At 32.8% G+C, this 26,391-nt stretch overlaps 1 protein-coding gene across 1 annotated transcript; it reads left to right on the forward strand.

The window, feature by feature from the left end:
• The first annotated feature begins 207 nt into the window (after positions 1–207).
• On the forward strand, positions 208–13,961 carry LOC127718695 (salivary glue protein Sgs-3-like). Its single transcript, XM_052224750.1, has 4 exons — positions 208–310; positions 6,963–7,067; positions 11,852–11,968; positions 13,486–13,961. Exons 1-4 carry the CDS (start codon positions 208–210, stop codon positions 13,959–13,961), a joined length of 801 nt encoding a protein of 266 aa, XP_052080710.1.
• Positions 13,962–26,391: the final 12,430 nt, after the last annotated feature.

Below are 26,391 nucleotides of genomic sequence, written 5' to 3' on the forward strand. Positions count from 1 at the left end.
GACCGCGAATATATTGGTAAGTTAAGACAGAAATACATCGTATTGGTCAACTCATTTCCGCAAGTATCGTTTCACTTTTGTGGTGTCCAATTTAGTCGTTCTTTCTCAACACCAAGCTAGAACTTTTTTTGTCTCATGAGCATGCAACTACTGTTTATTAATTCAAGTGATTTCTTGTTTTATGTAGGTAATTGCCTTGCCGGACAAATGATTTGCGTTTTAGATGATGCTTGTTTATCTGCAAAAAAGATGTGTGATGGTATTGCTGACTGTAAGACAGGAGAAGACGAATATTTTTGCACACCTGAAGGTAAGTATGAACATAACCCATAACCATGATAACCCATAATAAAAAGGCCCTGAAAAGCCAAATGTAATACAATTCATACAAGAAAGCTAACTGCCTGATTTATGTACAAAACAATAAACGAAAAACAAATATGATATACAGCAACAAAGGACAACCACTGAATTCATGCTCTAGACTTGGTACTGCTTATACAGAATGTGTTGGGGTTAAACATGTTTGCTGGCGCCATCTCTCCCCAACCTAGACAGTGGTGTAACAGTACAGTATAACATGTATAAGAATAAGCTAAAAGCTATCCCAAGTCATGAGCCTGTAGTTCAGTGGTTGTCGGTGGTTCACGTCTGTCATATTTGTTTTTCTCAAATTGTTTTGTTCGTTATATATAAAGCCGTTAGTTTTCTCAATTGGATTGTTACATATTTTGCATGTCGGGGCCTTTCATAGCCGACTATACGGTATAGGTTTTTCTCAATGTTAAAGTCCGTATGGTTTCCTATAAGTGCTTACAAATACTTTATTTGAACTGTAGTGGATAGTTGTCTCATTGGCAATCATACCACATCTCCTTATTTTTCTATGAAAATCAGTTGAAAATTACTCATCAGATCGATAAAAAGTACAAAAACAACTAACAACAACACAAAATACACAAAGTACAAACTTGCATTTACTCAAAGCTAGTTCAAACCCCCATAACAACAAATACAAAATAATGTATCTAGGACTAAAGGTTTATTGTCAATATCTGCATGCAAACATCCCGAAAGAGTTAAGCAAGTGTTAAATTATGTATACATACTAGGCTTTCAAAATTGGGTTCCAGCGCATTTAATGAAGGTTATCCAAGAAAGGCGTTCAAAAGCTCCCAATACATTAAGTCTAATTTTCATTTTCCAGCACTGGTTCAAGTACTAAGTCACTAGATTTTATGATGACTGTTTATTGTATGAATTCGTATGAATGATGTTTTAACATTCTGAAAAGTATGAATAATATCTCATTTTTTCTCAATTTATTCAGAACATTCTGAATTTTCAAACAAATTCCGGACATTCTAAATTTGTCTTAACAAATTCTTAACATTCTGATTTTGTCTCGAAATGTTTGAAACTGTGTTTTACATTTATATAGAGTAATATATATTCAAAAACTATACTTCTATTGGCATTTGCCACCTTGGGGTGAAATGTTTTTTTAATACATTATATAAGATAAGATAAGATAAATTTTATTTCCAATAGAGGACCCATTAAAGGCATAATCAGTACATTGATTTGTTTTATCACACAATTGCAATAGACAATACACAAGAAAATAAAAAATAGAAATACAACTGACATAAAACATGAAATATAAATTGAGTTAATAATACATGTAGTCACATAAACCAGTATGTTTAGTGTTTATTGACCATGCACCAGAAGCAGCATCATATCCATTATAGAAAAACGCTTTTGAGTTCAGTCCTTCCTCGTGGCTGATGAACAAATAGTATTGTTGTTCATATGCAGGAGTCACCAAGGGCAGGTGCTTATAGGACACTCAAGCCAATACAAAGAAATATGAAAATTTAAACACTTTATATATGTAAAAATGTACACGATTCACGATACATTAATATTGAAAATGAGTTTTGCAGGCGGCCAATGTTTTGTTGTGCTGTGGTCAATTTTGGATTCTTGTGTTTCATTTTTGCTTATGTGCTTTGTCTATATGCCATTTTTGTCTATGTCGACATATTTGTTTTTGCAGTGATTAAGATTATAACACTTTGTTGACTGCTGTACCCCTATTTTCGACATTTTTACCTATTTTGTCTGTTTGTTTTGTTCATACATTGTTGTCAATAAAGGCAACAGTAGTATACTATACTATGAGTAGTAGAGTGTATACTATATTATGAGTAGTGTTCGAAACTCATAAATCGATAGAGATAAAAACAAATCCGGGTTACAAACTAAAACTGAGGGAAACGCATCAAATATAATAGGAATTTATGCGACTATCATACAAGTGAGAGGTTTAGCTAGCTATAAAACCAGGTTTAATTCACCATTTTCTACGAAAGGAAATGACTGTACCAAGTCAGGAATTTGACAGTTGTTTTCCATTCGTTTGATGTGTTTGAGCTTTTGATTTTGCCATTTGATAAAGGATTTTCCAAGTTGAATTTTCTTTGGAGTTCGGTATTTTTGTTATTTTAATTTTTATAATCAGTCAGATATGAAATTAGAATAACTAAACATAAGAATATTAGCACTGATTAGGTTGTAAATAGTGATTTGATTATAAATCATAAAAAAGAGTTGGAAAGCATGACCTTATACAATGCCAAAATATTAGCGTCGACAGGATGTAAACACGTACACCTTGATAACTGTTTACTTATGTTTCAATCTATTGATAATAAAATCAGTGTTAATACCGATTAAAACTGTATTCAGATATCTTATTACAAGGATACATTGTTAACCTTTGAGAATACATTGATTCTAAGGATCAAATTCAGATTCAAATTGAAACATATTTATACGGTATTCAGACTGTTGAGAACATATTTAGACATATTTAGGTAGTGTTCAAACGGTTCATGACATATTTAGACATATTTAGGCAGTGTTCAGACGGTACAGAACATATTTGGACATATAAAGACAATATTCAAACTGTTCATGACATATTTAGACATATTTAGGCAGTGTTCAGACGGTTCAGGACATATTTAGACATGTAAAGGCAGTGTTTAGGCGGTTCAAGACATATTTAGATATATTTAGGTAGTGTTCAAGCCGTTCATAATATATTTAGACATATGTATGTAGTGTTCAAACGGATCAGGACATATTTAGACATATTTAGGCAGCGTTCAGACGGTTCAGGACATATTTAGGCACATTCAGGCAGTGTTCATAACGTTTCAGAACATATTTAGACATATTCAAGCAGTGTTCAGACGATTCAGGACATATTTAGACATATTTAGGCAGTATTCAGACGGTACAGAACATATTAAGACATATAAAGAGAGTGTTCAGACGGTTCAGGACATATTTAGATATATTTAGGCAGTGTTCAGACGGTTCAGGACATATTCAGACATATTTAGGCAGTGTGCATACGGTTCAGAACATATTAGGACATATTAAAGCAGTAAACAAACGGTTCATGACATATTTAGACATATTTAGGCAGTGTTTAGACGGTTCTGGACATATCTAGACATTATTTGGCATTGTTTAAACGGTTCAGGACAAATTTAGTCATCTTTAAGCAGTGCACAGACGGTTCAGGACATATTTATAAACATATTTAGGATTTGCTCAGACGGTTGATGACATATTAAGACATATTAATGTAGAGTTCAGACGGTTCAGAAAATTAATAGACATATTAAGGCAGTGTTCAGACGGTTCAGAACATATTTAGACATATTTAGGCAGTGTTCAGACGGTTCAGATACACAGTTAGGAAAAATCAGAATGATTTTAAGATAATGAAGACAAATTAATACTTTTCATTATGTACAGAAAAAAATTCCTACAAACTTCCACAAAATTTGGTCGTTTGAAAATCTGGTGATTTCGTAGTGTTTGATACCGTTTTTAGTGTTATATATTGCTGCTATTGGAATTCTGATCTCCAAGGGTTTGAATCATCACCTCAGTAGTCAGTGCGTCAATACTGACTTCTAGTCTCCAAGGGTATCAACCATCAACTCAGTAGTCGCTTCGTCAATACTGACATTGGACTTCTAGTCTCTAAGGGTATCAATCATCAACTCAGTAGTCGCTTAGTCAATACTGACATTCGACTTCTAGTCTCCAAGGGTATCATTCATTAACTCAGTAGTCAGTGTGTCAATACTGACATTAGAATTCTAGTCTCCAAGGATTGTATGAAAGTCATTATAAAAGAGCTTTTTAAAATTGCTTTCATTCATCTTCAAATTATATTTACTCTGCATTAGATTTTAAGCAAGGAAAAACCAATAATTCAAATTTGACTTTTTTTTTTAACTTTCATTGAATATAGCTGGGTGTGACGGATACCAAAGTCATTTCAATTGTGATGACACGTGCCTTCCTTTGTACCAAAAATGTGATGGTTATGTTGATTGTAGTACTGGTGAGGATGAACAGGGATGCACAGGTAAGAGGCCGTTTCAGAAACTATAGGACTATGGGTAATTTTATTGTTCGTACCCCAAAATGAAAATAACGTCACGTCATTGGTTGAATTTCGATTGTTTAGAACGTTCTTAACCAATCACCACGCTTCGGTGTACTCTTTGTTTCCTCTACTTTGTATCGGTTATTGAATTAAGTCCTTTTAATTCGCTATCTTACAATTTAAATCATTATGTTTAATTTAATTGTTCGTATTCCAATTGAAAATTACCCTTGTCATTTGTTACATCTCCATTGTTAAGGATGTTTTTAACCAAGTAGTAGGTTTTGGTGGACGCTTATGAAAATTTTACCAAAAGTGAACTTGATTTGGAAACGGGGATCCCTTAAAAAAGCTAGCATGTTAAAATATAAACGAGACAACAATAACACATTTTGTTTTTTATTTTTTTACTTGAATGTTTTAAGAATAAATCCAAGATTCAGCGTTGTGCATGCCAAAATTAGTATGCCAAAATTTGTATAGTTAAAAGTAATTTATATTTATGACGTGTTGGAGCAAAGAATTCTTATCTGGAGAAACAATTTAATCATCGTAAGTTCAATAGGGTGAGGATGATTTTTTTTTACATTGACTGACACAATTTGTCTGAAAATTTCAAATAAAAATGTGCTGCAACATGAATTCACATTTTCAAATTCACCTAGAATCGTTGGCTACACGATAGAATATATGACCAGCAAGTTTGTTTTAAACTGTTCAGGGTATGTTACTTTAACCAAAGAGCATACAATGTATAATGATTTTTTACTAATTATTCTTATTAGACATCTTCACTATAAGCCGAAACCAAAACCAAAATCGATACCAAAACCAAAACCGGACCAGAGATGGCTCATTGGGTTGAAATGCTCATGTGCAAAAGTTAGTGTTTAATAAACTGAATCCGTATATATGAAGCTTACAATATCACACCGATTATCTTACTCCCCGGCAGTTCCAGCTCCAATGCGCATACTACTCTGTTGGTGGAGTAAGGGGAAATAGTTCCGGAACGGAAACGATCACTGTACGGAGTTTGACCGGTTTCTACATAAAACACCAATTCAAATGAATCTATGTAAATAATGAAGGCAATTATTATAACCTTTAATGAATAATATACAACTAAATATGTCAGTATTACTTAAGCTATGATGCACGCTAATCATGAAGAATTTTTCGCCGATGGAGCAGTGCATCTTAACTAATGTAATTGATGCCAAATGAGTTATCTACATAAAGTCTTTTCGTTGAAAAATTTGCATTGATCTAGCTTATCGCATCTTGTTTACTTGATCTTCTTGAAGTATATGGTATAACAATGGCGTCATCAGCTATTTATATTTTTGTCAACAAGCAATTTACAATCACGAGACAAATTTAAGTATTTGTCTGCAGATATAGCCTTCATCAATCTGTGTAAGTCATCGCATCATTGTTGTGAACATCGATTGCAGATTTCAGATATCTTATTTTACTTTAGGTATCTATCATATATTGATATAACCAGGGTCTCCTCTGAGTAATTTTTTTTTCGCCGCTCTTTTCGCCAAAACGATATATTTTTCGCCAACTAACATAAACATATTTTTTGTTTAGGATTTTCCTTCTTTTCAACAAAGAAAAATCGGTTTGCTGCATTGTTGTCTATTGAAATTAACATATCCATTTTCAGTCTAAAAGATACTGTAAAAATGCAATATAGATCATGAAATCATCATTTTGGTCTTCTGAGAATACGCGGTTCATCTTCAATGAGTGTATCGGATAGTTCTTATCTATTTGAAAGGATAAACACTAGCGTCAGAGATTTTTCTTTCTTTTGAACATATTTCTACATAACAGTTTTCTCCGACCATAGTAAAAAGAAAAAGTCGAGCGTCAAAATATGCGTCAAATACGTGCGTCGCTAAAACAATTGTAAAGTACCCACTTCAAAAAAATCTTTTTTATCAAAGTTGTACATTAATTCTCTAAGTGATATTTGAAGCCATTTAATCACATCATTTCATTTAACATTACAATCATCACCTTTATTAAACAATCCATTGTTGCCAATAACTATAAAATGTAATCAACTAATTATTGATTTTCAATAAAAATCGTAACGAGTTAAAAGTGAATTCCCAGTATTTTCTGAACAGGGGAAATTCAAAGAAACGCCAAAAAAATTAAGGAAGATGGACGAAGACGAATCATTATATTTCTTTCGTCAAATTTGGTTTCAGTTTTAGTTTCGGTTTCGATTTGTTTCGGCTTATGATGAATTTGTCTATTAGTAGTTTCCATTTAAAGATATTTTAAAGTAATCTGATGATGTTTGTTATATAATTGATCCAAAATGACATAAATTGTTCTGTTTTTTCATGTTTATGCTTTACTTTCTAAACTGTGGTCAAAAGCGTACCTGATGACAGTAAATCAGGAGAGACGTATTACTTGAACGGAATCTATATCAAATTTTGTTTTATTTTCTCTTCAGGATGTAATGCTAATTTCCAATGTAATGATGGAAGTTGTATTCCTTTTTTTGCTGAGTGTAACGGCAATATCGATTGTCCTGGTGGAGAGGATGAAGGACCTCAATGTAAGTAATATGTGTTTTTCATAGCAGTAATACGACAGGTGTCTCATGTGGAGCAGAATCTGCTAACCGTTCAGGAGCACCTGATATCTTCCCCGGTTTTTGGTAGGGTTTGTGTTGCTTAGTTTTTTTTGTTTTCTATGTTGTGTTAAGTGGCCTAGTGTTTATCTTGATCTTTTTCCTTTTTTTTTTGCCTTGGCGAAATCAGTTTATTTTCGACTTGTGAGTTTGAATATCCCTTTTGAATCTTTCGCCTCTCTTTGGATAACTGCATGTGATATCTATTGTATTGGTATTAAATAGAGAACGGAAGCTTTCAGTTGAGATTTAAAAAAAAATCATTGTGTCGCATCTAAATACCATAAAATGATGACATCTTTATAGCATCAATGCACATTTCTACAACAATTAGCCGTTTACTGATGATAAAATATTATATAGAAAAGTAACGTAGTATCACAGCGTCGTAGCTATAATGATTTCGTATAATAAATCAACTTTATAAGGTCCATAAATGGCAAATGAATGCATAGAAGATTGCCAATCCTTATATGCTGAATACATAAGTAAAGAAAGGCTGCTTGTCAGTATCGTTTTATGCCCAAATTTTTTTAAGCTTTAAAATTGAGAATGGAAACAGGGAACGTGTCGAAGAGACAACTACCCGACCAAGGAGCAGAAAAAAGCCCAAGGCCACAAATGGATCTTCAACACAGCGAGAAAATCCCGAACCCGGAGGTGTGCTTCAGGTGGCCGCTGAACAAAAATGTGTACTAGTTCAGCGAAAATGGACGTTACACTAAACTCCGAAACATAAAAATGAACCAAAATTTAAAAAACCTACAAGACTAACGAAGGCCAGAGACTCCTGACAGACGCTAAAATGCAGCGGAATTAAATATGTTTTGTGAGATCTCAACCCTCCCTCTATACCTGCAGCCAATGTAGAATAAGAAAAAAAAGGAAGCAATACGCAGTTAAACTCAGTTTAAATAAGTTCGAGTGCGATGCCAGAAAAGATAACAGAGGAAACTAAGAAAAATGACAATGGTACATAAATTAACAAAGGAGCTCCTGGCCTCAATTAAACTGATTGAAAGATAATGTCTTCATCATATGAAAATCAAGCACAATCCCTCCCGTTAGGGGATTAAAATCATACCCTCATAAAATATAAGAGAAGAATATAACCCGTATCATGCCAACAACTACTTGTAGAATAAATGTGTTTAGTTCCGACGCAAAGACCCTATATTAATTCCAAAAATGCCATCTTGTCCTGACATCATTATCGTAACTATATCCCTTCTGAATAAGTCTGTTTTAATATTTGGTTAGATTTTGAGGTGAATGCCGATATTTTTAATGCTTTGTATAGAATATTACCATAAGATTGGATGTGAAATACTTAGTACCTGAACGTATAAGATGTCTGTACGTTCATTTATATTTACGAATGGTGTTCTTGTCCTTGTGACATCGAGAACCCTAGTGTAATAATTTTTCAGAGATTTCTTTCGATAAAATCGAATACATTTTTACGTTCACCATCGAATCGAACACGTTGAGATATATAAACACCACAAGATGGTGACAAGGGAATGTCACTTTTTAAAAATGGATAATTAACAATAGAAAATGAAAACGTAAATTTTGGTATTAAGCTTCCCGTTCAAGATAAATATCAAGATCCAGGAATGGGCAGTGTTCATTGTTAGTATTAGTTTTACTTAAAGTAATTTCAGCAGAATAAATCTCTTTAGGGGAACATAATGAAGTCGTCATTATTAAGAGCCAATATATCTAAATATCTAAAGATGTTATTAAATGTTTGTATCAGATGTTGTTTCGAGCGACAGTTTGGTAGTGGAACAATGGCTTGAAGACGGAATAAATCTATATTTGTAAGGTGCTTTGTGCAGTTTCTGAACCCATGCATAGTTGGAACTTTCATTGTATTTGGTTCTGCTTTTAAAGAGGTAGCCAACAGTCTATGTTTGTTACATATGTCGTTTTCGGAAAATGAGTTAGTTGGTGAATTCGTGATTTTCTTTTGCAGAACCTCAATGTAAACTTCGTGTCAAACAATAATGGCAAAATATTTTTGCCAGCCCTTTCAGCCGGGACAAAAACAAATTCCTTGGCGAGTTATTTTTAGCTTATGTTTAATACGAGAAATAGGTCAATTTTGGTTGTTGTAAAGAGTAAAATGTTCCTTAAAATGTTTAATACAAATATCAAATATGTTCATTACTGAATTAAAAAAAAGGAATCTAAGGATTTTTTTGTCAAATTTTTCTCGTTTTATCCATTTTGTGCAGTAAGTACGGACTGAGTTTTGGATAATGTTACGACACTCATTTCAATTATTGATATTTAGGTCCGTTACTGAGGAATGATTTCAACTCTCGGTCATGGACGATGTTAAGGTATCCTGTTATAACATGAAAACAAACTGGGGCCATTATGCATAAATGTATTTGGAATAACTGCAATGATGTAGGTGTATTGTCACTGATATTTACATCGTTACACAGTTCGCTATTAATAAACACATATATCCGGGTAGATAATTTGTAAACATAACAAATGAGAGGGAGCTCAGTATTATCAAAATAGCCAGGAATTTGTTCTTTAACGGAATGATCATTAAAAATACCGGCAATATTTACAAAATCAAAACCTTTACTGATATATTTGATTTTAGTTAAATGTTTTTTTTATGATCTTCAGGGCGATCAATTTCGGAAAACAGTTTAGAATAACAATATCCAATTATATTCCTCCATGAATAAACCATATAGGAACATTGTCGAAAATGATAAAAGTTATTAGTTCAAACTTATGATACAGGAGTAAAAGCGCAACGATCTTTTCGCTTGTTTCTTAGCGATTACAAATCAATTTTATATTTTACGACAATACACATGGAAGTATATTGCATATTGCTTTTAAACTGCTATCTCACTTTCGCCTTGAATTTTAGAGTTTGTTTCTAATTTGATGTCTTTTTTTTGAAGAAAAATCGACATGGTTTAACTTCAAACAGCGAAGAAGATACCAAAATTGCGATATGATGTACATCCGTAGTTGCAATATCATTGTATTATCAAAATAAGAAAAAGATATTCGTCGACGACATTTGTATATGACTGAAATATATATTATAAAAAGTTAAATAACAAAAATACCGAACTGAAACGGAAATAGATATAGGAAGATGTGGCATGAGTGCCAATGAAACAACTCTCCATCCAAGTTACAATTTATAAAAGTAAACCATTATAGGAAATTCCCTAATCAAATGGCAAAATCAAAAGCTCAAACACATCAAACGAATGGATAACAACTGTCATATTCCTGACTTGGTACAGGTATTTTCCTATGTAGGTAATGGTGGATTAAACCTGGTTTTATAGCTAGCAAAACCTCTCACTTGTATGACTGTCGCATACAAATCCATTTTATTGACAACAATGTGTGAAAAAACAAATAGACATAAGAGGTAAAAATGTCAAAAATAGGGGTACAGCAGTCAACATTGTGTTATAATCTTAATGACTATAAATACTAACAAATATGTCAACAAAGAAAAACAAAAAAGCATATAGACAAAAATCATTAGCAAAAACGAAAGGCAAGAATACAAAGATTTACCATATAAGGCGTGATGAATAAAATTTACAGTATAAGACGGGATGAATAAAATTTACAATATTCTCCTTGTCAACACAAATGCTGTCAAATATTATATCTAAGAACATGTGTTGATGTCAGAATGTCCGTTTGATGGGTCATTTCACAATAGGCCGTAGAATCTAAAGGACTATGGGTCATTATACGTCACGTCATTGGTTGAATTTCAATTGTTTATGATTTTTTTAACCAATCACGACGCTTTGATGTAAATTTTTGAAAATATTACCCAGAATGCCTTAGATTCTGAAACGGCGAATTAAGTTACCATCTAGAACATGAAGTACGTATATTTTAGTTACACAAAAATTCTATGGTACACTTTAGACATAAATAATCTGGAAAGTTTGATCTAATAGTTTGATAAACAGGTAACACTACGATTAAGATATTGAATTTAAAATAAATCTTAAAACGTTTAACAATTCTCTTTTCCTAGATATTGACAAATAAATCTTCTTTTTCTTTGGCTTACATATGCATTTGTATGAAATCAGGTTCTTTCATAGACTTTGCTTAATGTGCAAATAAATGATTATGTGTCCATTCTAAATCAAACAAAATTAGGTTGTTCATAATTTTTCGTAAGATTACATCAGAAAGCAATTAAAAACGGAAATAAATAAATATCAGAATAATATCTGGTATGGATACAAAGATACCGAGTGTAAGACAAACAATACTGAATTCAACATATCAAAACAATTCAAATCACTTTCAGAGGCATTCTGCTGCTGCATAAAATAAATTTTATTTTATACCTTTGACTCTTACCACGAAATGACGTAAATTTCTAATTTTTTTTCTGTTAATATAAATTCTGTCCATGGCCCAGAGGCATTGGAGCTGGACATTGCTGACAGACAACTTTGAAATTTACAAAGACAAGTTGACAGCTTCTAATTTTATTTTATTTACAATAATTACCAGCCATTGAGAAATGTCGATCACATCACTTACATGAAATGTAAAACAAAGCGAAACCCTTCTACATTTGCAGATACATGATACTAACAAATTTGCACGTGTAGACCTGATCATGATCATCATACGAATGCATGCATTGATTTACTTACTAATTGTCTTTTTAGGTCAATGTCCTCATGGTGAATTTAGATGTGTCGGTGGAAAATGTATTGACTACTCTTTGGTTTGTGATGGAAATCAAAATTGTGGTGTGAGTGACGATGAATCAGATGCAACATGTGGTAAGTCATTAACATATCACCTCGAGGCAGAATTAATCAGATTTTATTACGAAGAATGGCATGTTTAATTATTTCATTATGAATATAAAGATAACATATCAAAATTATAAATCTAAGTAAAAAATGACAAACATAGGTTGATAAAGTGTGTATTTGTTGCTATATTTGTCCTGCTATGACTGTGTTTACCTCCCATTCAGCTATCCCGAAAAATAATATTCAGTAGCAAATGTCTAGATAAGTCATACTTGATATGCATCACGTAAGCTACCAAATTAAAAGAATCTCATTAAAGGTGCTCATAATTTAATAAGCCACAAGATGGACGGGTTTGCATGAGACTTATCAATCGCCCACAAATTAAAACATTTGTACGACCACAATACGTCACGAAATTGAAGAGCATTGAAATCCTGAAAATAAAAAATTAAAAAGATGTGTGCCAAATCTGGCTAATTTTAGTAGTTTTGTTCAACTTTACAGTAGAAAAGCTAAATCAATAACAAAATTGAAGTTCTTTGATAACCAATGATTACAAAAACTTTTGTCAAATATGCCTAAGGCAATATATGTATGCTTGGTGATAGAAAAAGCTTAGTTCGTAAGATAATTACATTTTGTAAACTTTATAACAAAATAACCATATATTAAATGATATTCTATGTTCGGATTTTCAACCCAAGGTAAATATTATCTTAGCTGTATTTTTGAAACCTGTTTGGAAATTTGGGTCCTCAATGCTCTCCAACTTCGTACGTTATGTTGGCCTTATTTATTTTTTTTTATTTGACCGTCACGGATGAGTCTTTTGTTGACAAAAAGCGCGTCTGACGTACAAAATTTCAAGCCTGGTAATCTAAGATGAGTTAATTTAGGACAGATGTGGCTTCTAATCTGGTGATACCCTCAATGACGATAAATCCACCAGTAGGGGCATCGATAACGTGTCTGTGAAAACGTTTAGATTAACATCCCCATATAACGACGATTCATATTTGTGATAAATCATTCAAGACACTAGGCTTATCATTAGTGAATCAGAGTTGGGTAAAATTACTGGAGAGTCTAAACTTAGCATTTGGTGTGATGAGTATCCAAATAAAATAACATATATAATAAATTATTGAAAAAGAATCAAGCATAACCACTACCGATTATGTTTAGAAATCGAAAGGTGAACCACAAATAGACCATAAGGTGCGATGAGAAGTCGATGAGGAGAATCACGATCAAGTCAGAGTGTGGTGCGTAGAGAAATTTACTATTGAATCAGAACAGTGTGATTGACATGGTAAAGAATGAAATACAATGTAAATAAACACTCTGGATGATTATGATTCAAAATAATGACTCAAAATCAACGAACAGTTTGATAGTGAATGAATTAAAAGAAAGGAGTAAGGGTTAAATCAATTTTTACCATTTGAATGTTGCTTAAAATTATCTTTGTATAAATATACCAGGTTTTATCCTGATATTCAGTTTTAATGGTAAATAAATCGTTATTCACTTTAAAGCTCTCACAACACAGCCAATTACGACAGTACAAACGACCACTGTACCAGCGACCACAGTACCAGCGACTACAGTACCAGCAACTACAGTACCAGCAACTACATTACCAGCGACCACTGTACCAGCTACTACAATACCAACGACTACAGTACCAACGACCACAGTACCAGCAACTACAGTACCAGCAACTACATTACCAGCGACCATTGTACCAGTTACTACAATACCAACGACTACTGTACCAGCGACCACAGTACCAACGACCACAGTACCAGCAACTACAGTATCAGCAACTACAGTAACAGCGACCACTTTACCAACTACTACAATACCAACCACTATTGTATCAGCGAAAACAGTACCAGCGACCAATGTACCAGCGACAACAGTTCGAGCGACAACAACACAGCCGATAACTACACAAATAAAGACATCGCAACCAACAACAACAGGTACTGAATATAACATTGTCAAGTAAAATGGACATTAATTTTAACTTTTGATAAAAGGTTTTTCATAAGTGATGAAAATGTGTTAAAATCAGCTCGAGGAGAAACGCTTAGGTAGAGAAATACTGTTTATAGGCAAAACACTTTATTTATAATTATTGAAAAATTAAAACAACGATTTTATAAAACTAAACATTATGTATATCACGTTTTATCTTGTATATAAAAATTAGATTTGGTTAAACGAACTATAAGTAAAATGTCATTGTTAATGACTTTTAACCGTAGGAGACTAATCACCGGGTGTTATCTAACGAATAAGGATCGCTTAAATTCGACAGCATCTGAGTTCATTCAGGCGTGTAGTGGTGATTAACTTTAAGTACATTTAATATGCGTTTTTTCCCATTTATAACGTTCCAGCAACTACAAAAAATAAATACTTAAACGCCCTTTTCCTTTGAAATATACATCTATAGAATAAGAGGCGGGGTTTACAATCAAAAGGAACTATATTTGTGTAGTATTACTTTGGATTGCTTTCTCATGACTATGCATGCCTCGTTGGTTTAATCATGTCTTAGACAATTCCTTTGTATCTAAATGGAGTTGTAAGATTTAAAGTATAAAGTTTACTTAAGTATTCATAAAAAGTTCAGAATGATTACTTTTATTCTTTTAGAGAAAGAAAGTACGAAAGAGGTTCACTCATTACAAATGTAAATAATTATTGAGTGTGATACGTCCAGAGTGCAGAAATATCGTATTGCACGAGATTTGGTGGTAGAATCTCTTTCCCTAATGGTTTGTAGACGATATGCAGACAAACGTAATCCTTCTTTTCCAATGATCTGCAAAAATAAGTGTTCTTTCTATGTAAGGTCATCAGGCATGGTCGCCTTTTTTCATGACGCCACAATGTGAAATTCAGAGAAAAGCAAGAAAATTTTACTTCAAATTTGAATTTTGACCAATGAAGAACTGAGATCAAAAGAACCATACTTTGATTAAATAATAATAATCAACAGGTTAGGAAAAGGATAAATCAGTTAAGAATAAGAGAAGTCAATTTATTATTTTATACCAACAGCTTGTGAGTATCTGTGCCATCAGGATCGAAAATGTATTTCTAAAAATAAGGTTTGCAATGGACAGAAAGACTGTATGTTAGGAGAAGATGAGGACGATTGTCATATTTTTAGCATTCCTGTTAACGGTATGTCATGTTAACGGTATGTCTTGTTAAAGGTATGTCATGTAAACGAAAAGTTTATATATCTAATCTTTTAGCATTGAATATACCTGTTAACGGTAATTCTGGAAACGAGTGTTATGGATATAAATATTTGTTTATCCATACTTGTGGCGTCAAATTTAACTATTCGGATCCCTGAGACAGGTTTTTGAAATAACCGTTAACAGGTATGCTCAAGAATACACTTTTAGACCGTACGTTTGATATCAATGACGCTTGAAAACCTAGCCACACGTTTAAGCAGCAACAGGAACGAATATAGATAAATTAATTAGGACTATCAAACTTGTGAATATACATGAGGACCCAAATAATTCCTTAAATCAAGACTATAGCTGCTCTCACTGACGGGTGTTCATCGGGATATGAAGTTTTACGTTTTAAGATCATCCGCTATTTTCAAAAATATGTAAATCATCAGAATCGTTGTATCATTTGTATTACCATGATATAAAACGAATATATAAATATAGGATTGTACTGCAACTTCTCTATTTCTTTTAACCTCATGTTTGCCTGTTTTGTTATATATACACTTTGTTTATAATGCCCGGTTTTCGATGGGGTTCGTATCACTCAGTCTTAAGTTTTCTGTGGGTTTTAAAGCCTGTTGTATGTCTTTTTGTCTCTTTTGATCGTCTGCTTCTTTTTATAGAAGGTCTTTATTTATACACATATTGAGTGACAATAGAAACCACAACAAGTGATTCTCTATGCACTCATTGCTCCCGTTTTGAAACAATAAATACAACAAAGCTTTTTGAATGTTTTTAGATACTTTGAGTAGTTGCTACACGTAGACTTTAGTTTGTACCGACACATGATTGTCAAAAGAAAAACTTTTAGATTTACATTCAAATTTTACAAATTTCAGATTCATTGCCGTCTGATAACTTTTTCTGGAGGAGTTCAGTTTGCATGTTATGTATGCTTCGCTTTTAAAGCAGTCATAGTTGAGTAATTTGTCATCATTCAGATCTTAAAATTGCAAAGTTCAACAAACTGCCGAAAATATTAAAAGATTCGTTAACAATTTGCTAAAGAAAGGTCATGGAATTAACTTACAATCGGTGCTATTTTGTGAAAACATTAACTGTACCACAGTTATTTTGCCCTAAATTGCACTGTTTGTAAGCTTTATTTTAATTCTTTTAATTTCTCTTACTTGACCGAGTACCAGAATGTCTTACAACAGATTAGGCACTTTGTCGAAAAGTTCTATAAACTCTGGAGTCAAAAGTCGGTAACATGAAAATAGTCTTTTACGATACATAATAGTATGCACAAGATCTGATATCCTTTGACCAAGGTGGGAGACAATGTTGTAGATTTCATGGTCCGACATTACAGAGGGAGAATGATATGTTATAATCTATATCTGATAATCGTTTGATCTGTATAATAGTTTTGATTTGTACTATGTTTGTTTGTAGGAATAAATGTTGATGTCTTTTATAAATATATACGTAGTACTCTTTATTATATTTAACATAGAAACCCCTGATGATAATGGAGGCAACACTGGCAGCGATGGTAGAGGCGACACAGGCGGCATTAATGAAGGTCCTACAGGTGGCGACAATGGAGGCGGCACAGGCGGTAATAATGTAGGCCCTACAGAGGGAGATGATGAAAAGAAAGAAGATGATGACGGTAAAAATCCTTACAACCGCATTTCGTTTGTTTGATCGAAAAGAAAACAATGAAGTGATTCGAGATAATACAATGTATGAAATGTTCAATACAGACATCCTAAAGCCATATATAAAAAATACTGTTATATTTAAAATAAAGTAGATGTGAGATGATAGCCAATGAAACACCTATTCACCCAAGTTCGAATGACGTGGATGAAAGCAACCATAGCATGCATAGATAAATTTATATAATTAAACAATGAATACAACCCATATTGCATTGTCGGCTACAATAGGCCTTGGCATTACAAAATGCAAAACAATGCAAACGAGAAAACAAACAACCTGGTTAATAACACCAATAAACTAAAACCAAATATGACAGACAACAACCAACGACAACTGTTGGAGCAGAAGTTCCTGCCTTGAGAGAGGAACATAAAGAATGTGGCGGGGTTAAACATGTTCGTGAGCGCTTATTCCTACCCTAACCTGGGACAATAGTGTAAAAGCAAACCATATAAAACAAGCTGTAAAAATCAGTAGGAAATGGCTCGACTCATCAAATAGACACGAAGGACAAAAAACAAAATACGATAAAGACTAAAGACAAAAAATACCGATCTAGGAGTACTCATCAGTTACTGTAAGCTAGTACAGAACCAACTACGACAAATAAATAAATCATATTCTTCCGAAAAAAATTATCAATCAGTACGCATCCTCCGAATTTAGTATAAATGCATCATAAACAGTCTGAGAATTTACACCGTTATTTTGTGTCACTCGCGTATTTTTCACAGCCAGTCAGACTAGGGCAAATTTAAAAGCTTGACATGGAGTATTGGCACTATTTGGTATTGTTGAACACCGTTTGATGACCGGTCTTTTGATTTTTTAATTTGATGGAGTTGTATCTCATTAAAACCTTTTTCCTTTTCTCCATTTCTCAATACCTTACGTGTTTTGTTATGTTAACAACAAGGCTACATGGGACGTTTCTATTTTCAGAATGCGGATCGAATTACATAATGGACTTTTTCAATGATTGTTCGGGTAAGTAGAGCAAATGTTGTCTTTAAATTCATTTTGCAATGTAAGTGAGGATATTACAATTAATTGTAAAATAATTCAAACAAATATCTTTACAGAATTCAATATTCAAATAAGGAGATGTGCCTTGATTGTCAATGTGACAACTTTTCACCCGGAGACAAAAAGATGAGGATGTAAACAATAGCAGGTCACCGGTCACAATAAAGAAAAAACATACTTAACTAGTATTTCATACTTGTTTAACATATTGATATGTTCGCTCTACAATTAGTGTTTTCCTAATTATTGGTCAAAAATAAATGCCTCGAGCGTCTAAACTTGTGATAAAAGAGTTGCAGATTCGGATGTACACATATAAATGAATCAGGATTCTATAAATCGCTTATATCATATTAAACAAGTTTGCAATGATTGTTGTAAAGTTGAAAAGATTGTCAATGGTACTGAACATATATCTATAATTTTACAGTCCTTGAATGGTATAAACTTCCCACTTACATAATACACCATTACACTATACACGAGACACTATTACACCATACACCTTACTCCATACACCATAACACCTTACTGCATACTCCATTTATATCATCAACGTTTTATTGAGAATACTTTAATTACAGGTGCAACAAGTGTGGGAATAAATATCATGGTATTTGGACTTTGTTTTCTGGGAGCAATTTATATCATAGCTTGATTGATCAGGGTTTACCCAGAACTCATTTAAAAATTTTAATTGTTTTCTTTAAGATTATATAGCTTCACGGATCAGGGTTTGACCAGAACTCATTTCGATAATATATTTGTTTTCTTTTAAGTGTGGATTTTCATAGAACTTAAATATGATTATGCTTGGCATATTACATTTCACAGTTATTTATCAGTACTGTTTGCTGTTTACATATGACCATGTTATGTGATTTATCATGTTTATTGGAAAAAAATTGTAGTCTTCTTAACTTTTTCATATAGTAGCTTGCTGATTTATTTTAACGAAATCCTTTAAAAACTAACAATTTTGGCAATAAACGATTTTAAAATGATTTTATCATAGATTGTGAACACTGTACAAAAGTAAGAAAAAATGTTACAACTTTCTGATTTTTGATTTCGCATTGTATTTCATATCAACAGTTTTTAACAAACGGTTTTGGGCCATTTTTCCTCACGAAGTCATTCCAGCAAGGATCTAAGAGACAATTTAATTTTGAATTGAATTGTGTAGGTATACAGTAACGTTTTTTCTCGACAGAACGAGATTAATACGTCATTTGTTTTAAACTGAACGGAGTGGTATTCATTCAAAAACAAGTATGTAATATGGACATACCTATTGTTTCCCGTTTTTTCAGTTTAAACTCAATGCAAGGACACATTGTTTGTTTGTCTACTATTTCAATAGCGTAAATTGCGTTTTAGCGAAAGCTATTCTCTGACCAGTATAGAAAATCTGTGGTATACAATTTCTTGCACACTACATGTGTTTCGAGAATGACCTTTTTCAGGAAAACTTGATATTAAGAGACGAAACACATCAAACATGTGACTTTGTAACAGTCAAAAGACCTATTCAGACCAGCTGATACCTTCTTATAACTTGGTAACTCTTTTTATCGAAGTTTCAAAAGGTTATAATTCTTCACATGATGTATGATACCTCGTAAAATTGAGTACATGAATAAGCTTTTTTATTATAAGGATTCATTTGGGGAAAATTCTAAATGGGTTTATTCATTAGAAAGGCTATACATTTTTATGATAGCATAGGTATTTAAGTCATAATTCATTTATTTTATTCATAATTCATGTATTTTAGTCATAATTCATGTATTTTAGTCATAATTCATGTATTTTAGTCATAATTCATGTATTTTCGAAGCAGTATTCAAAGTATGAAACATATTGAACAATCCATCAAGGAAAACTGTGTATTTTCTTTTATCTTGTACTTCTCTGTCGACGATTTTTCAGTAGAAAAGGATAATAAATGATTTGAAATATGGTTAATTGTGTATTTCTACGGCCAGTATTCACAAGGTACATATATCTATATATCTATCTACTACTATAATTATAATTTGTACATAAAGTGTCCATCATTTTCCGGACCTCTTACCACACTTCATTGACTAAGCAAAATGATCATGATTCTAGCATCTCGATGTTATTGCTACAAAAAAAAAATCGTTTGTATTGCAGACAAAACAATAACTTATGTTTCTTTTTTAATTTTAGTCTAAAACAGTCGTTTTGATCTTAACGTCATCTGAAAAGTTTTAACAATACACTATTCAGTCATGTCCATTATTTTAGCCAATTGTCAGACCTATCCACGGCGTTCAATTCAGTACTGTTCAGGAAATTCGCTTTCAGTCAGTACGGTTTAGTAGCTTTCTGACAATTCAGTAAAAGATAAATGTATAAATAATTTTGATTACAAAATATACCGTCATATATAATGATCCCGCATACGTTATGTAAGTTAGGTTTTTTGTGCTTTGTGTCGATCTAATGAGTCATGCCTTATTCAACTCATGTTTCAGTTTGTGTTAACGTTGTGTTGTATCATCACTGTCCAATTCAAGAGAGGGTTGGACGCTCGCAAAAATGTTTAACCTTGCCACATTATGTAGGTGTTTGTCAAAATTTAAGACCTTGTAATTCAGTACTTGTTGGTGTCGCTGTGTGGTTTTTTTAGATTTGTATATACATTAAGGCACCAGTAGATTATTGATAATCACATCTCACTAATTTATTAAGGTAACAAAACAAGGTGACAAACAAGAAGTGAGGTTATAATATGATCTCCAAAATCCGGTTGCGTCGACAGAGTTTGGGTCTACTGCTATGCATTCATCACCTGTAATGCTAATCCACACTAGGTCAAAGTGTCACAATCGGAAATAGGACGCAATCAGTAAAACTATAGATTAGACGACTCTTCTGGTTTATAAAGATTGCAAAAATCTGTCTCTAGTGAGTTGAGACACACACAATGGTATCAGTCAACAGTTCGTAAAGGTGCCGGTTCAACTTATGTAATATCAATTTCAGTCGTTTATCTAATAACATTGTTGAAGGAATTTTTGTGAAAGGAGCACATCCCTGATCATGAAGTTTTTATTGTGTTCAAGCGAGCGAAACAAATAAATTGAGATTTTTTCAACAACTCTTTATAATAAACATACAGGTTACACCATGGATCAATTTGTTATCAAAATGAATAATATAGTAAATGACATTAAAATATTGACATAGATTTAAATGAGCACTACGACGGGTGTCACATGTGGACCAGGAACTGCTTACCCTACCGGAGAACCTGAGATTACTCTGGGTTTATGTGAAGTTTTATTGCTCAGTCTTTTGTTTACTGTGTTGTGATTTGTATATTCTTTGCTACTATTGGTGTTTTTTCGTGTTTTTTTGTTTTTTTTATACCATGGCACTGTTTTCGACTAATTAGTTTGAATACCCCTATAGTATATTTCGCCTCTCATTAGCAGACGACACTACTTTACTTGCAAACGAAAGATGATGATCATGTTGTTGCAGCTGCGTCTTTGATTGGTGTAAACAGGGACATTTTCGCGGTAGTTTTGATTTTCCTTATTTTCATGGTAAGAGTAGAAGCGCGAAAAATAAAACGACCGCGAATATTTCAAGACAATCAGAACACAAAGATGAATCTTATACGTGACCGTATGTCAATAGGGTATGTAGATGACTACTTTAAAACATAGGTTTTACAGACGACAGATCTATACCGCAAAACATAACTTTATTTCTAAAGGAAATTCAATGTCAGAAATCAAAACTTTATCTCATGATAGTCTAATAAGCATGGAAATAAACTCATCATAGATACCAGGATTGACATTTTGTATTTGCACCAGACGCGCGTTTCGTCTACAAAAGACATTACGATATTGCTAAATTAACAAACGACTATCATTACAGTTATGTAAATGACACTTGTCAATCAGTTTTAAAATGATTACCCCTCAATCAGATCAAACAATTGATTTATTAGCAGCAATTCTGTCAGCATTTGATTTACTCCTATCTAGGTCATTCCTCTCTGTTTATTGTGAATGTGCTTTTACAAGCAAACATGACTAATAATCTTAAATCTATACTGACAAACGGATTTCTGTTGGTTTTATCACTTGATTTAAATACATGTATTAAAACTGTACAGTTTCCAAATAATTTATGAAACTAATATATGACACCGGGACATCGTGAATTCAAAACAGCGCGAATCTAGATTTCCTTTGGTAAATTGCAAAAACAAGACGTCGAGAAAATTTCCCGGTTTACAGTAGCCAAATCCATCTAAGGTCAACTTTGCCTGAAGGAGTTGAAACCTTATTTCTAACAATTTCAATATTTATTAACGGAAAATTTTGGAAAGGTTTGTTATAAATCATGTCAGTACCGAAGTACTGACTACTGGGCTCTTGATAGCCTCGGGGACTGATAGTCCATCAGCAGAGGTTAATAAAATAAAATTAACAACGTGTTGTTTTCATTTTTTACAGCACTGGGTCGATCCCAGTGCTGTAAAAAATGAAAACAACACGTTATTAATTTCATTCGTCCGAAGCGCTTTTCTGGATTTACCTCTATCAAGAACTCTCTAGGCCGAATATTGAAAGCCAATGATGTATACGGACTGAAACAGTTGAAGAGCTACATAACCAAAAAGGACCTAAAAAAACAGCCAAATCCATCTGAGGTCAGCTTTGCCTGCAGGAGTTGTCAATGAGGGAAATGTTTTTGTTTTTTATTTGCATTTTCAAATCAAGTTCATCCCTCATGCAAATGTTTTTTTACCACCGAACGCCTAATATATATGCGTTTATACAACAACATTCCTGAATGTTTTGGCTTTTTTTTTATCAAAATAAGTCCAGTTACACCTGTTAAAATTGTTTTAGCTGGTCTTCACTGAAATTTGAGATACTAAACAGTACATTGGCTGAATTGTAGCGCGCCTGTGTTTTCTGTCGACCTACATGTGAAAAAGAACAGATCTATGTTAACAGTACAAAACACTTAATGCATCATGCAAAACAGACACCCGGAGCTTTACAATTTGAATGATCTTCAATACAGACTATACAGAGAAATTACAAGTATAAGAATAAAAATGGTTTATGCAAGTGTTAAATCCCTCAACTTTTCTTGAAAACTTTTATACCAATGAGGTATGTTATAGGCACTTGCAGTAAAGTATTTTTGTTTTACCAGAAATATGTAACATTATGTGTAAATTTCTGTTATTATCAAAATGATGTAACTTTAACAATTCTAGCACAATATAAACTATTTGCTTATTTTCATTTTATTTATAATAATTGATACTCCTGTCAAAAGGGTAAACACATTTTCCACTGTTTCTACCTGAAATTCCTGGTTTCTCATTTTTACTCAGCCATGGATATTCATTTTTCATCCAGAAAAGTCTTTTCTGACCTGTATGTCTTTGTTTTAATTTAACCGAATTTTCATCAGGGCCATGAGAAGAATAAACGACAGCGTCGATGATGTCCTTATGTATATTTATGTCACTCACAGAAGGGGTTGTCTATATGCCATTTTGTTTTTCTTCGTTGATAATATTTATTTGTTTTTATAGTGATTAAGATTGTGACGCAGCGTTGACGGCTGTACTCCTATTTTTGACATTTTTACCTATTGTGTCTGTTTGTTTTGTTCACACATTGTTGTCAATATAATGGAATTTTATTCGACTGTCATACAAGTGAGAGGTTTAGCTAGCTTTAAAACCAGGTTTTGGCCTGATGATATTTTAAAGTGTGTCTTTTTATGTTGCAATGTTACACTACTGTTTCAGGTTAGGGTGATGGTTGTCGCCTTTTAAAACGTTTAAACCTGCTGCATTTGAATGCACCTGTCCTAAGTCAGGAGCCTGTTGTTCAGTGGATGTTGTTTGTTGGTGTGGTTCATAAGTGTTTCTCGTTTCTCGTTTTTTATATAGATTAGACCGTTGGTTTTCCTGTCTGAAATGTTTTACACTAGGCTAGTCATTTTGGGACCCATTATAGCTTGCTGTTGGGTGTGAGCCAAGGCTCTGTGTTGAAGGCCGTACTTTGACCTGTAATTGTTTACTTTTGACACAGTGTGACTTGGATGGACAGTTGTCTCATTGGCACTCATACCACATCTTCTTATTTATATTAATCACCATTTTCTTCATAAGGCAATGCATGTTCCAAGTCAGGATTTTGACATTTATTTTCCATTCGTTTGATGTGTTTGAGCTTTTGATTTAGCCAATTGTTAAGGGACTTTAAAATTCCGTTTTGAATTTTCCTTGGAGTTCGGTATTTTTGTAGTTTTAGTTTTTCCGTCTCAAATAGGAAATTGATTTTATTTCTTGCGTATCTCTATGGTTCAAGATGTCAGTCTGTTGTCAGATAATTCAATAGGGTGTACGACTTGGACAGTAACAGAGTTTTTTTCTACCTCTCCGACTCATCTCTGGTCCAAGGGAGTCGATACGCGTATGTATATTATTTTTCAATCATTGAAATATAGTATTTTTTTTCAGTATACAGATATTAGCAGAAAACTGCACATTGCTAGTAAACATTCAAAGCTTGGTGCCAACGTATATAATTTAAAAATACAAATCGTGCATCTATTGTTTGGCTGGGAAACAGTCTTTGACCAAGAGGCAATTGATCAAATAAGAAAGTAGATTTCTTAAAATTGGAAAAAATAGATAACGAATAACTTGACAACAATTTATCGATGTAAAAAAAAAAATGTATCATCGCTCTACAAATGTATTTAAAATAATCACCATTTATAGTTTGATAGTGTTTCCTGTAGCTTTTGAAAAGGGCAGGTTAATTTTTTTCTCACAGGAAACTCTGAGCGCGATTGGCTACACTATCCGGTATCATTGGCGCAGAGGATTACAATTTAGGGCACCTTTTCCATAGATATACATGTGAAGACACTGTTATGGATAGGAATGTAATCGAAATAAACTATTGTTTCATATTTACTGTAAAGAAGTAAAATATGATTAATTTAAGTTTACTAATTTAATTCCTTTTTGTAATAAGATGATGAATTTTGATAGTATATGTACGTCTTACCTGATCAAGTGACTTACAACGCTGATATTATACCCACGCAAGAGAACATCTGACTTTGAAAAGCTTAAGTGTTGCAAGTTTCCATTTGTTTTAGGGTCGGGAAAACAATTGTTCCTGTTTATCTAAGGAATTAACTCAAGTTGTCCAATGTTTAATTCTACCCATTCGTTCTAATAAATCGTCAAAACTAGTAACTCGTAAAAAGCTCATAGAATTCTCATTTATAGGAAAATCATCTCGATATTCATTCTAACGTTTTTAATTTAAACATTTTTTATATGCTCAAAGCAAAAAAGACAAGACACAAGTAAAACATACTTATAAAGTCTTCCCCACAATTCAATATATATAACAATACAAATTAAATGTGATCATGCATTATATTATATAAACTCCATCAATATTACTAAACTATACGGAAAAAGGAAAGGGAATGAAGAATGAACGACATAGATTAGGATGATGATGATAATGATGATGATGTGCGTTTTATCTATGTTGATATTATACAACGAGGAATCTTTTTGATCTCTAAATAAAATTTAAGACTTGTTTAACAATTTGCACATTTTGATCATAAAGAGAGTTTCTTTTCCAAAAACCAATAGTTTTAAGTCAAAATTGCAGACTTCAGGAAGCCAGCTGAGACTATTAAACAGAATAGTCCTTTCATTTAGATAGAAAGGTCAATCAAAGAAAAAAATGGCGCATGTCCTCAATATCAAATCCACATTTACATGTTGGATCAGCTATATTTTGCCATTTGTTTGGGGACTTTCCTTTTTGAATTCAGAGTTCAGTATTTTTGTGATTTTACTTTTTTTTTATATAATGCTAGCTACAAACAAGTCACAATTCAAAAAAGATGCCGAACATCTAAATTGGGTCAATATTATATTCAATTTTCTAGGACCATATAAATAATGTTAAGCTTGATTCTCATTTCGAATGTCGTTGTGTTTTAATTCTATTTTGAATTTTGATAATGAGTCTGCATTTCAAACTGACATGTTCAAATTATTCCAAAGTTTAATTGTTGAGGGGATAAATGATTGGGAAGTCAGTGTCAGCTTGCAAAATGGTAAAATAATATCTTGTCCATTTCACAAGGGATATTGTGCTGTACTTTATTTTTTAGGAGCGCAGTAAAATCAAGATCTTGTGTCTCATTATTTGAGAAAATCATTAATTGCAATACTCATAGAAGAAGACCTTAAAATAATACTGAACGAATAACAATGAGATGAAGAACACCGATCAAATGTTGCATTTTATTAACTATGTTGAAGTCCTTCCTTTAATCACAAAGTGATTAAAATTGTTATAGAGTTGTTTTTCTTTGTCTGTTGTTTATTGTAATTCACAAATACCAAGA

The sequence above is a fragment of the Mytilus californianus genome, unplaced genomic scaffold (assembly GCF_021869535.1).
Source record: "Mytilus californianus isolate M0D057914Y unplaced genomic scaffold, xbMytCali1.0.p SCAF_10, whole genome shotgun sequence".
In the NCBI taxonomy this organism is placed as follows: Eukaryota; Metazoa; Mollusca; class Bivalvia; order Mytilida; family Mytilidae; genus Mytilus; species Mytilus californianus.

Excerpts from the sequence above, each read along its gene's own strand:
- LOC127718695 (XM_052224750.1), top strand. The coding sequence starts at position 208 with ATGATTTGCGTTTTAGATGATGCTTGTTTATCTGCAAAAAAGATGTGT. Across the intron at positions 311-6,962 it reads ATATTTTTGCACACCTGAAG|GATGTAATGCTAATTTCCAA; the intron begins GTAAGTATGAAC and ends TTTTCTCTTCAG. Across the intron at positions 7,068-11,851 it reads AGAGGATGAAGGACCTCAAT|GTCAATGTCCTCATGGTGAA; the intron begins GTAAGTAATATG and ends TTGTCTTTTTAG.